Source organism: Meles meles, chromosome 2, assembly GCF_922984935.1.
Source record: "Meles meles chromosome 2, mMelMel3.1 paternal haplotype, whole genome shotgun sequence".
NCBI classification, from domain to species: domain Eukaryota; kingdom Metazoa; phylum Chordata; class Mammalia; order Carnivora; family Mustelidae; genus Meles; species Meles meles.
The window spans coordinates 122,213,910-122,228,296 of NC_060067.1; the positions used below are offsets into that span (position 1 = coordinate 122,213,910).

The 14,387-nt window shown below is 36.1% G+C and overlaps 1 protein-coding gene across 5 annotated transcripts in view; it reads right to left on the reverse strand.

The window, feature by feature from the left end:
* PTPN13 (protein tyrosine phosphatase non-receptor type 13) overlaps window positions 1-14,387 on the reverse strand; it is a 204,684-nt gene that overhangs the window by 128,692 nt on the left and 61,605 nt on the right. For all 5 annotated transcript variants that reach the window (XM_045997255.1, XM_045997257.1, XM_045997256.1 and 2 more), the window contains exon 3: window positions 652-830. In XM_045997255.1, the coding sequence (XP_045853211.1) occupies window positions 652-830 (179 nt within the window). The remainder of the gene's footprint in view (window positions 1-651; window positions 831-14,387) is intronic.

The window sequence follows — 14,387 nt, forward strand, 5'->3', positions numbered from 1 at the left end:
CTATTCATTCTTCATAGCCCAATACAAATGCTACCTTTTCTGTAATTATCATTCTAAGCTAAAAATTGCTCTTCTCCAGCATCCTGATATACTCTACTCCTGTTTATAGCATTTATTTCAATCCATATATTACAGAATGTTTTATACACATTAATCGGGATCGGTTTTCTTCTTCTTAATTTTTTTTTTTTTTTTTAAAGTAGGTTCTACAATCAGTGCAGAGCCCAGTACAGAGCCTGAACTCATGACCTGGATATTGAGACCTGAGTGGAGATTAAGAGTCGGATGGTTAACTGACTGAGCCATCCAGGTATGCTCATCAGGATCAATTTATGGTTATTTTTGCATTTTTCTCACAAGCAAGTTCTTTATATACAGCAGGCATTTAATAAATATCTTTAAACATGAATTAGTAACAGCTCACATTTTAAAAATGTTTTCTTCAATCCATAAATTTTTATAAAACTACTTTGGATTCTTACACAAAATAATGTGAACTTCTTGAATACATAATCATTTAAAATTCAATGGCTGTTTTTTTCAGAGGGTTGAGGTAGGGTAGCCCAGTGCCTTTTACATTTCCTACTCCACTAAAAAAACAAAAAACAAAAACAAAAACAAAAAAATCAAGCAAGAATATTTAAGAATTACCTTTTCAACATCTGAAAGAGAAGTCAGTGACTGATTTTGAAGAACCTCTGGTGCGGTGAATGCACGAAGGTCCTGATCGGAAATATTTTCGTCTGTAAACGACACACTACCGGATGGCAGCAACAGCAGAGACCACGGAGAAATGATGAAACCAAGGGCAGCAGGATCAGCGATGCTTACTGGTTTGTAATCACACAGAATAAAAAGGAAAGAAAAATCTGCTTAAAATTATAATCGCAGTATAGATCATTTAAACGACTATCCCAACTTATTCATATTTATGTTAACATGTTAACATACACCAAAGCAACATGCTACAAAGAGAATGGGTTTCATGTATCTACTATTGCTAGCATTATTAACAACATCACCTTGATCTGGCTTAACCTTTGAAAACTTAGATGGTAAACCTTGGAGAGCAGAAATAGAAAATTTTCACTGTCAGTCATAAGAATTAAATTTGGTACAAAAACTTGACCACAGTGATATAGATGAGCATAAGGATCGAGTGGTTCTTTAAACTTTGGTGGGGGGGGGGGGGGATCATGGATTCTTTTGAGGATTTGGTGAAAAATATGGTCTCTTTTTTTGAGGATATAGATAAATATAAAACTGCATACAAAAGAGATTCAAGGATCTCCTTACAGCCCACTCACAGACCCTATGTTAAGATTTCCTCATTTAGACTATCGTGTTCTGAAACACAGAAAATAATTCCTTTGATAAGTCATCATATTTGGACTTAATAAGTTTTCAGCTATAGAGAATGTCTCTCGTTTTGCATCAAAATAGATATTTGTCTGAATTCAGATTTGTCTTGTTTGCATTTGTTCATTATTTTACCAGAATTTCAGACAGCTTCTGTACTACCAAATGTGATCATTGGGGTCTCTAACATTTTTTTGTTTTAATGTTTGCATGTATGGGTGCTTAACAGCACATGTTTAAGAGAGTATCAAAAGCAAAACAAAACAACAACACACACACATACATACACACCCACACTCTCTCTGTCCTTCGATTTCAGCAGGCCAGCTCGCAAAAGTAAAAGTATACATTAGGCTCAACAAAATAGACTCATTAGAGGTAATTTATTTTGTCCTCCCACTGCAAAAGGAAACTAATCTATGTTTTAAGGTAACTGCTACATGACCTGGATTATGGACTCAAGAAACTGCTAGAAGGGAGTCACAAAAGGTGTGTGACTGCTGGTGCCACTATTTCTCAGCCCAACAGGCTGTACTGATATCTCTCCACGTCTAAGAAACTGACCAAAGTCTAAGACACAATTTGTTAAACATACTACAGTATCTATGCTTTCCTGAAAACAACTTTTATTAGAATGGAATTATTCATCCTTTCTGACTTTTTAACCAGAATTTGACTTATGTTAATAAAAAGTAAACTATTAAAATTCATTCCTTTCCTGAAGATTAAAAAGACAATTATATGTTCTCCTGTATTTTTTATGAATCTGAAACATGTCTTTAGTAACTGTGTCAAGGAAGAAAAACGAGTTTGAATGTATCCTTTCATCAGTGAGCAAATCTCCTGTTACACTGAAGCTGAGTCACAGACCAGAGGTCCTTATAGTACCACCCGATCACACATCACACAGCTAAAAACATGGCCTGTAATTCTTATGGTAAAATATGTTTTAATGAGTCATCACAGATGGTAAAGCCTAAGTATATTGTCTTTCATAGCCACTTTACACATTTTCTGTTAAAAACTTTGTCTTGGGTATTTCATGCACAAACATTACACAGTCTGATGAAAGAGAACTCAAACAGGGCAGAACAATATTTTCCTTGCCTAATGATGCTATTCGAAATATTGATATTTCCCATGTCACAGATTATTATAAAACTGTCTACAATCAATTCCTTTCAAATTAGCAATAAAACAGAACAGACATTAGGAGACCAATAACGAAGGTCACCTACTAATATCTGGTATGAGGTGATGACGGCCTGGAACCACACAGTGGTATTAGGAGCAGCGAGAACCTGTTGGAACCTGAATGTATTTTAGAGGTAGTGACAACAGAATTCCTGAAAAACAGGATGTGAAGCAAGAGAATGAGAAGAATCAGGATGACTCCAAGATTTTGGTCTCAGTAATGGGAAGGATGGAGTGTCTTCAACTGAGTTAGAGCACAGGTTGCAGAAGTAGGGGCTGGGAGGTGTTGGTAGGAATCAGAACTTTACTTTGGGACCTACTATGTTTAAGGTTAACTATTAGATATTCAAATGGGGGTATCAGTAGGCAGGTGGGTTGGAATTTGGGAGGAAGTTCTGAACTGGAGATACATTTGGGGGGGTCAATGGTCTAATAGACGGTATTCAAAGTCTTGTGCCTGGATGAGCTTACCAAAAAATGAGTTCAGATAGAAAAGAAATCAAGGGCAAGGACCATACCCTTAATGTTAAGACACACTCCAACATTAAGACTAATGGCTCCTTGTCAGTCTTTTTTCCCAGGTTGTTCTTCTCTCGGGCATCTGTGCACGCATGGTGCTATAATCTCCCTCTCACACTTCTTTCACTCATCACTGCCAATCTCCACCCCCACTTTTTTTTTTTAAGATTTTATTTATTTATTTATTTATTTATTTATTTATTTATTTATTTGACAGACAGAGATTACAAGTAGGCAGAGAGGCAGGCAGAGAGAGAGGAGGAAGCAGGGTCTCCACGGAGCAGAGAGCCTGATGCGGGGCTCAATCCCAGGTCCCTGGGATTATGACCTGAGCTGAAGGTAGAGGCTTTAACCCACTGAGCCACCCAGGTGCCCCTCCACCCCCACTATTTTAAATGATTCTTTTTATTAGCCTTTCTATGCCATTCCCCAGTATCTAATCCTAAATCTAAGACAGGAGGCTAGGGTTTTAACTCTCATTTCTGTTTCCTGTCAGTCTTTTTTGGGGATAGAATTATGATTTTTTTGTATACTTGTTACCACTTAAATTTATAAATAATAGGAAATCACAGCTAATGGAGAGGCATAAATACCACTCAGACATCTAAAGGCTATGTCCTGTCTTGCCATATTGGGTGCTAGTGTCCACTTAGACCAGAAAAGAACTTGCTACACTTCTCTTCCTCATTCAAGGCCATAGACTAACCCTGCCCCATCCTTGACAGGGTAGCACAGAACAGAAACTGCTGAAGGTAATCCATAATTGCTTAGCACTACAATATTAAGAGATTTATTTACCAGCACAACCAAGGTCAGCAAAACTATTGGTCCTCTGGAAAGACCTTTTATCTTTCAAATTGTACTTGATAAAACAGGTTTGTGTTTGTTTGTTTTTACTAAATATCTAAGGTATACCATTATTATAAACAGTATTCATATTTAAACATAACCTTCCCAACATGACAAGTCATTTGCTCAGAGAACCTACAGTACTACTGGGGAGATAAAATGTATTTATGAATAAATACAAGATAGAAAGCATAAGGTATCTAAGAGAGAAAAAGAACACAAAAGGGAGTTTAGAGGACAGCATAATTACTTCAACTACAATAAGAATGAATTAATTTCTTTTTTTATATGTGGCCCTTTAATATGAGTAAGATTTGACCATGGTTCATGGTTAAGAGGAAGATGGCAAAGAAAAGAAACAGCCAAAGCAAAGACATGTGGTCAGGAAATTATTAAGTTTGTACAAGGAACAGCAAGAACTTTGGACAGAGAAATGGTAGAGAGCAGTGAGAAACAAAATTACCAAGGTGGGTCATATTTTCACTTATTAGAAAACACACACACATAAAGAAATGACAGATATTTTCATTGTTTTCAAATGTGATTTTTAAAGGTCTGGTAATAGAGCTAAAGCAGCTGCAACAACAAACTACATTGCTGTCAAATACCCAAAACACACACGTACGACATTTAGTATTAGATTCTTTAGAGAACAGTCAAACCACAAAATATATTTTCCAATAGTTGCAAAGGGTTATGCAAACCTACAAGTGAGGAAATTTAGAGTAGTGGCTCAAATCAGTATAATTCACTGTCCTTGTCTAACCACAAGGAAAGAATTTAAAGCAAATGCATGCAAAATCCTTCACAGAATGCTAACAAAAGAATATTTAAAAATGGAATTCCAGAAGCTTGTAATTTGATGTCCTGTGTTTTACTTGTGTGATGATTATCCTCAAGAATGCTATTATTATGAAACAGTAAATCAGATGTGAACTGATTCCAGTAGTCAAATGATTCTATTTATAGACCTTTACCAATATTCCACAGAAAAAGTTGCTTAAACAAGTGGCGAGAGGCAAAGTTAGAAATAAGCAAAAATCTGATATGCAAAGAAATATCTTACTCAGAGCTTCTTTCCAATGTTCCCTTAAACGAAGTCCCATAGCCATGCTTTTATTAAAATTAATTTTTTTTTAAAGATTTAGTTTATTTACTTGGGAGATAGCACAGACCTGTGGGTGAGTACAAGTGAAGGGAAGGGTAGAAGGGGAGGTAAAGAGAGAGGGAAAGAGAGAATCTCAAGCAGACTCCAAGCTGTTCACGGACCCTGACATGGGGCTCCATTTCACAACCCTGAGATCATGACCTGAGCCAAAATCAGGAGTCGGATGCTTAACCAAGTGAGCCACGCAGGTGCCCCACTGTACTTTTTTTCCCGGAAAGAGTTTACTTTTTATTGTCTCCTTCATTTTATTTTGTGGCCTTCCAATTATGGTATAAAGGTTAGGGCAATGACCATAACCGGTAGCAAACATGATAAGAGAACTAAACAGGAATCATCTAAAGATTTAGAACAATGACATCATTTTGGCCTGAAATATCCCTTTGCCTATTTAAGTATATATACAGAAATTGTAGTCCTCCTATTCCATATGTTCTGTTAGAGTGCTTGTCAAAAATTTATGCAGTGGCCACTGTTCCAAACTCCAAAAAATTTGAATAAGTCACTCTTAATACATAATTCTCAAAAATTCAGTTCGTATGTATATACAAACATATATAGTGTTAAATAAATCATCTGGTATAACAATGCATAAAAAATCAGTTCACAATGTTTGAACTTTTACTTGATTAGTAAAACTTTGTGATAAATTATTTAAGATTCACTGGGAATTATAGGCCATGCTACGGATCGATTCCCAATTCAAAATTTGTTGATTCCTCATAAATTGTTACTACTGTTTTAAAACTTTAGTTTCTCTGACATGGATTAGAATAAAATAGCAATCCTATTTTGAAAAAAAAGTGTAAATAATTGGAATTAAGACATCTATTTCTCTCTCTCAAATAAATTTTAAAAATTAAAGAGAGAGAGAGAGAGAGAGGAAGAATAGTATAATGATTAGGAGTTCAGACAGATGCCAGCAACCCTGGGTTAATATCCTAGGTTTGACTTTTATAGCTTATACTGTGATCTTAAATAAGTTACCTAGCCTTTCTTTGCCTCGACTTCCTCATCTGAATAGGTAAGGTTGTTGTGAGGATTCATGGAAAAAGCCCTTGGAACTGTTCCTGGCACACAGTAAGTACAATACAAAAGTAGTGGCTATTATGCTCTCTTTGGCAGTGTACAGACAACAGTGATTGTTATTACTATTTAATGTCTTTTCTTTGAAGATACCACATGTAGACAGTACATCTAAGAAAACTCACTGTATCTAAGTTCATCCTCAGTCTCCTACTTAGCTCCCTGCCACATGCAATGGAACATAAGGAGCATACCATATATAACAGGTACTGTAAATTTCAGAAGAATAGATCCAATTAGATTTTTAGGAACTTTTTGATATCTCATATCTAGAAGTCATATTAGAAATATGGATAATTTAAAGTATTAAGTATCCTAAAATATTATTTCTTTAATTCCTTGGGGGAATGTATCTTCTATAAGTGTCCTACTTATTATATTGTATTCCTAGTTAGCAAAGTTACCAAATTTAGAAAAACTAGTTTACAATTTTATAATCATCCAGTTTGTACTTACTAACTATTCATGAGAAATTGGTGTTTTACTGTACCTAGAGATTATCTTTAGGTATGACATGATTTATTAGACGAAGATGTTTATCTGGGATGTACACATATCAACTATGTTATCAGCATACATTTTTGAAAATTTTTATTTGTAATAGAAGTGATAGCATGCTGATAAAATGAAATTATGCAGGCATGCCCTCCAAATTGATGTATTTTATGAGCTTTTCTTGACTACAATAGGAAAAAAAGGCTTTTTTCTTCATGATGACATTTACTCACACTAATATACACATTCTTTTTCTTTTTTGCTTTTAAACACTAAACACATGCAAGCCACCTATCCAAACCACAACCACTGGAATCTGGGTATGGCATCTGATCAATTAGGCTTCTAGTAGTTTGTTTTGTTTATGTACTTGCAAGATTCTTGAGGTAATTCCAAACCGTGCGTCTTGTTAACAGAACACCAAAGAGATCTGAATTTTAAAAAGAGGTATATAGGCAATCTATATTAGTAAAACTAAATTGGTTATGATTATTAAAAGCAACAGGGCTTATATGGCTAGATAATATGAATACAGAAGGAACCAGGTCCCTATGAATTTGCTCTCTACTTCAGCAAACTTTCTTGGCCACCCAATCCAAACAGCATGAAAGAAACAGCAGCAGTTCCTTTCACGTCTTCTTTCATTTGTATCATATTCTGATCTCTTCATATATTAAGTTCCTCCCCTTTCTTTGCACCCATCAATAAAAACTGCACACCTAAAAATTGTACGCCAAAATACCGAACAAAATGCTTTTGTAACTCTGCGTTCATAAATTCCCTCTAGACTGGAAGTGTTTTAAGGATATTAACTATGAATTTTTTAAAAAGATTTTATTTATTTATTTGTCAGAGAAAGAGACAGATCAAGAGAGCGAGCACAAGCAGGGAGAACAGCAAGCAGAGGCAGAAGCAGGCACCCTGCTGAGCAAGGAGCCCAATATGGGACTTGATTCCAGCACCACGGGATCATGACCTGAGCTGAAGGCAGACGCTTAACTGACTGAGCCACCCAGGCATCCCTTAATTTCTTAAAGATCAGGTACAACGCAATTACAATGACGTAATTGCAATATTTGAAAAAAATGAATTTGTTTACAATTCCAACTCTTTACCACAGGTTCACAGTCTTTAAAAGGTGTCCTTCTGCCCTGCTCTGCTATGACAATAATTTGTCAATTTACATTTTGCCAGTCACAAAAAAAGGTTATTTTGGAGCTTCACTATGAAGGAAAACAAAGTTTTCTTTCAATACCAGGTAGTTTAAATTATTCACTGAGAGATTAATCTTTATTCTATTCTTGAATCTTTATTATTATTAGTTATTCCAAGTATGAGTCAAAAGAAATGTCAGCTTAGTTAATCAGAATATTGAAACAAACTTTAAATTTACAAAGGATCTACCTTAGATTGAGGTAAGAAGTCTCCTATCTCCTAGTGTCTTAAGTCTCAGGATTTTGGTGTGAATTTGGAGACAGGGCACAGGATTCTGCACAGTATTTTCTAAAAGCTTCCTGGAGATTCAGATACGTATACCAGTTGAGCTGACACACATATAAGAACTATTACCCTTAAGAGGGTCAATAAAATGGTATCACAGCTCAATTAAGTTGCTTCTTGACCTTGTACTTGTTTCATTTCTATGTCAATTAACAGACTGTAAGAACATCAGGAGATGGAGGGTATGTACGGGTTTATATTCTCCCCTAATGCTTAATTTTTTTTCCAGTTTATAAAGCCACAAAAGAGGCATTTTTCAAGAGATATGGCAAACGAGAGTGTTTTATTCAAATTATAATAAAGTCATTTTGTATTAGAAAAGCAGAATGCCTGTCAGAAATAATTTTAGACTAGAAGTAAGACCTAGATAGTTCTTCTTTATTTATAAAGAAGGAGCTGAATAAATGGCACCCAACTGAAGATCCCACTGTGCATTTAGAAATAAGTTGCCTTACCCACCTAATCAAATGATCTTCATTTGGTTTTTTCTTTCTTATTCCCAAAGTAAAGAAAACTACAAATGAACTTCCTATGCATTTTGCTTTTTTTAAGAAAATTATTTTTATTAACATATAATGTATTATTTGTCCCAGGGGTACAGGTCTGTGAATCATCAGCTTACACATTTCATAGCACTCACCATAGCACATACCCTCCCCAATAGCTATAACCCAACCACCCTATCCCACCCCTCCCATCCCCCAGCAACCTTCAGTTTGTTTTGTGAGATTAAGAGTCTCTTATGGTTTGTCTTCCTCCCAATTCCATCTTGTTTCATTTTTTCCTTGCATTTTGCTTCTTTGCCCCTTTCTATAAATCCAGGGAATATCTATGTTGTATCTCTTCAGGCCTTGCAGCGAGCACCTCTGATCTCCTACCTTGTCTGATATATGCATGTATCCTTACATACACAACTTGTATTTAAAAAAGACACTGGGACTAACAACAAATTTTATTTCCTGAAGGAGAGTCCAAATGTCGAGAACAAAACTATTTCCCATATATGTAATCTTTTATGCTGCAGACTTCTAAAAGACAAATTTGCTTGAAAGTGGTTTCTTGCTGAAAGTATGCCGATCATATCTTATTTAACCATCCCATTCAAGTAGTTTTGACAATGTTCATCTTGAATGGTAAAATCTATTTCAATACTTGGTTATATTCTGGAACCCAGTGCCAAACTTTTTGAAGATTTTATTTATTTGACAGAGAGTGAAAGAGGGAACACAAGCAGGGGGAGTGGGAAAGGGAGAAGCAGGCTCCCATGGAGAAGGGACCTGGATGAGAATCTTGATCCCAGGACCCTGAGATCATGACCTAAGTCTAAGGCAGATGCTTAACAACTGAGAAACCCAGGCGCCCCTTTCAATGGCATTTCTACTGCTTCCCAGCACCTTCCTGACAGCCTCTATAGATCATGCAGTGGCTGCATTATATTTTGTCAGACAAATTAAACTATAACCAAGGTAATCAGCAATGGAAATAAATTTTAAATTAAAGGCCATTTATAAAACAGCAAGTTTTATTTTTTTCTCCCTCCAACATATTTTCAAGTACCTAAAAAAACATCTTTTCCCACTACTGCTATCTGAATAACACTGGGGGAAAAAGATTACAAATTTTCAAGAATGAACTCAGCAACTTCTCTTTACTTTCGAGGACCTGGAATTTTTTTTTTTTTTTTTAAGATTTTATTTATTTATTTGACAGACAGAGATCACAAGTAGGCAGAGAGGCAGGCAGAGAGAGAGGAGGAAACAGGCTCCCCGCTGAGCAGGGAGCCCGACGTGGGGCTCGATCCCAAGACCCTGGGATTATGACCTGAGCCGAAGGCAGAGGCTTTAACCCACTGAGCCACCCAGGCGCCCGAGGACCTGGAATTTATACAGTGGCTGAAAAACAAAAAATATTAAGGATGACTGGCATTTATTTCATTTTTGAAGAACTGGATGAAAAAGTTAATGAAGATTAGTTTATATTTTCAATTTCTAGAAAAAGGAAGTATAGGGAGAAACTTTTTTTTGCCAGAGAGAAACTGACTTTAATTATGACAACATGATTCCACATAAACATGATCTGAAGCTATTTATGAAAAATATTTTTGTGATTACTAATGCTATTCTCTGCTGCTCTTCAGATACGCCATCCTATTCACATTTTCAAGAATTTTTCCTTCTGAAGAGAAATGGGAGAAGGAGGCTTGTTTGAATGGCAAACGATTCCACTGTCCAAAAAGAAATATCGGGACACATTTCTTGTAAAAATGTAAAGCATGACTGATACACATCACCCAAAAAGGTAACAATATTAACTGGTTACTAAATGATACGAGGCATAAAACTCCCTTTTAACTTCTGTATTTGAGAATATAGAGAAGTAATCATTAAACATTTTCTTTAAAAAGCTTGGTCATATAATGTGGGTGAATCTCAGAATGTTGAGTAAAAGAATTCAGACACAAAACAGTTTACATTGTATGATTCTATTTATATGATGTTTAAAATCAAGGAAAATTTATCTATGTAACAGGTCATAATAATGATTATTCTTGTAGTCAAGAATTAACTAGGAAAAGAAAGAAATCCACATGTATATGGCCAAATAGTACACAACAAAGGAGACAAGACTATAACAATGGGGGAAGACAGTCTCTTCAACAAATGGTGTTGGGAAGACTGGACAGCTACATGCAGAAGAATGAAGGTGGACCACCTTCTCTACCACACACAAAAATAAACTCAAAATGGATTACAGACATAAGTGTGAGACCTGAAACCATAAAACTTGTAGAAGAGATCATAGGGAATAATTTCTTTGACATAAGCTATAGCAACGTTTTTCTAGTTATGTCTCCTCAGGAAAGGAAAACAAAAAACAAAAATAAACTACTGGGATTGCATCAATATAAAAAGCTTTTGGGGTGCGTGTGTGGCTCAGTCAGTTAAATGTCTGTCTTCGGCTCAGGTCATTATCCTTGAGTCCCCGGATCAAGCCGGACATCTGCTGGGCTCCCTGCTCCTCCCTCTGACTCCTCCCCCCTTGTGCTCTCCCTCTCTGACTCTCTCTCAAATAAAGAAATAAAATCTTAAAAAAACCCAAAAAACAAATAAAAAGCTTTTGCACAGCGAAGGAAACCATAAACAAATAAAAAGGCAACCTTCTGAACATAATATATTTGCAAATGAAATAGCCAATAACAGATTAAGATCCAAAATATGAAACAAGTTACACAATTCAACAACAAAAAACCAAACAATCTGATTAAAAAATGGACAGAGCTGGATGCCTGAGAGGTTCAGTTGGTTAAGCATCTGCCTTCGGCTTAGGTCATGCTCCTTCCTCTACCTGCCACCCACCCTGCTTATGCTCTTTCTCTCCGATAAATAAATAAATAACATCTTTAAAAATAAAAAATGAATAAAAAATAAAAATAAGAAATGGAGAGAGGACCTGAAAAGACATCTTACCAAAGACATACAGATGGTCAACAGACACATGAAAAGATGTTCAACAATGCTACTCATCAGGGAAATGCAAATCAAAACTACAACCAGATATCATCTGATACCTGTCAGAATGGCTAAAATAAAAAAGACAAGAAATAAGTGTTGGTGAGGATATGGAGAAAAGGGAAAACTGTGCATTATCAGTAGGAATGTAAACTCGTGCAGCCACTGTGAAAAACAGTGTGGAGTTTCCTCAAAAAAATTAAAAACAGAAATAATATATGATCCGCTAATACCACTATTGGGTATTTACCCAAACAAAACAAAACAAAACAATTCAAAAAAGATACATGCAGCCTATGTTTATTTTATTATTTACAATAACCAAGATATAGAAGTAACCTAAGTGTCCATTGATAGACAAATGGATAAGGAAGATGTGGTACACACACACACACACAGGAATATTACAAGTCACAGAAAAGGATGAGATCTTGCCATTTGTGATGACATGAATGGATCTAGACGGTATTATGCTAAGTAGGTCAGAAAGAGAAAGATACCATAAGATTTTACTCATATGTGGAATCTAAAAAACAAGTAAATAAATAATCAAAAAGCAGAATCAGATCTATACATACAGAGAACAAACCAATGGCTGCCAAAAGGGAGGGGGTGGAGGGTAGGAAAATGAGTGAAGGGAGTGGGAGATACAGGCTTCCAGTTACAGAATGAATAAGTCATGGGAATAAAAGGCACAGCATAGGTAATACAGTTAATAATACTGTAGGGGCACTTATGTGGCTCAGTAGGTTAAACGTGGAAGTCTTGGTTTCGGCTCAGATCATGATTTTAGGATTATGAGATTGAGCTCTATGTTGGGTGTGGAGCCTGCTTGAGAGTCTCTCTTTCTCCCTCACCCTCTGCCCCTCCCCCACACTCACAGGCTCTCTTACTCTCCCCCCCCCAAATTAATAAATATTGTAAGAGGGTTGTATGGCAAAAGATGGTAGCTACATTTGTGCTGAGTGCAGCATAACATATACAGAAGTTGAATCGCTGTGTTGTATACCTGAAACTATGTAACACTGTGTCTCAGCTATAATCAAAGAAGAAGGAGGCGGAGGAGGAGGAAGAAGGAGAACTGAAAGGAAGGAGTATGAGGGAGACCTCCCAGGTTCTATATCTTGATCTGGGTGGTAGTTATATGGGTGTGTGCTTTCATATAATTCATCAGGCTGTACAATTAACAATAATGCTCTTTATTAAGTAGGTGAGGTGGATTAAGAAGTACAAATTTCCAGTTATTAAAAAGAAAAAAGCACAACACTCCTTACTACATACATGATACCTCAATATTTTTTTTTTTAAATCCTTAAGTATGAAATTCAAGCAATACTTATTGTGAGTAAAATTCTTTTTATCAGCCTAGGATGAGGCTAGAAAGCATGACCTGTAGCAACTTTCCTGTTTAAATATATGACTTTTGGGGAGCCTGGAGGCTCAGTCAGTTGAATATCTGCCTTCAGCTCAGGTCATGATCCCAGGGTCCTAGGATTTAGCCCCATGTTGGGCTCCCTGCTCAGTGGGGGAGTTCCTCTGTTTGTGCTCTATCACATGCCTTCTCTGTCAAATAAATTTTGAAAAAATGTATGACTCCTTAAATTTGTAAATGGTTTGTCACATCTTGAGCCAAAAACATTTCAAATCAAAACAGTGTATCGACTGTGTATTTATGGGGGGAGGCGTGGTTTACTACAAGTGCTTCATACACTTGTTAAGCAACTGACATTATTCATTTTAAGAATGCTAGATACTAATTTCATGTTTTATGGTTTGTTTCCAGGGAGAGAAATGGGGTAATCTTGTCTGGTTCAAACACACTTAACTTGAAGGACCTGTTCATTGTGGCTTTATAAAGACAGGGCAAGATGTGGCTTGTCAAAGACAACTGATACACCCTGTTAATCAAGAAAATTATGATTGTAGATAATTAGGAATGTAATATGAAGAGACTAGTTAGGATTTGGTCTTTTAAAAGTTGCATAGACTGTACAAAGATTTACTCAAAAGATTTTAAACCATAAAAACTTTCTATATTTACTACAAAGGCTTATAAAACCAACCAACCAAGAAATCAGTTTGAAGTTCAATGCTTTGTCTCTCTTCTCAAGGCTGAGTTCAGTTATTTATTCTCCATTGGTTCCACCAGATTGGAAGTTGCACATTTCTCTCTCTCTCTCTCTTTTTTTTAAGATTTTATTTATTTATTTGACAGACCGAGATCACAAGTAGGCAGAGAGGCAGGCAAAGAGAGAGGGGGAAGCAGGCTCCCTGCTGAACAGAAAGCCAGATATGGGGCTCCATCCTAGGACCCTGAGATCATGACCTGGGCCGAAGGCAGAGGCCTAACCCACTGAGCCACCCATGGGGTACCCCTGCACATTTCTCTCTTTTTGTTTTCTGATTATCTTACAAAATTTGAGGTTATTACTATGCAAGCTCTAAAGTCAATAAACCTATCATTCCCATAGGTCAGACCCTTAAGCTGTTTTAACTCCTATCATTTACCTAAATATTATTATTGTAAACTTAAATTTGACATCATCTTTCTTGATGTTTTAATATAGACAATGCTTATTTAGATTTGCCATCAAGTTAGCTAACTGTTGTGCTTATCATTCCTTTGTTAAGCCTTCCTCTTCCTTCTGGGTTAAATTTCCTTCTTCTGGAAATACAACTTTTAGTAGTTTTTTCAATGATGTTTCATTGAT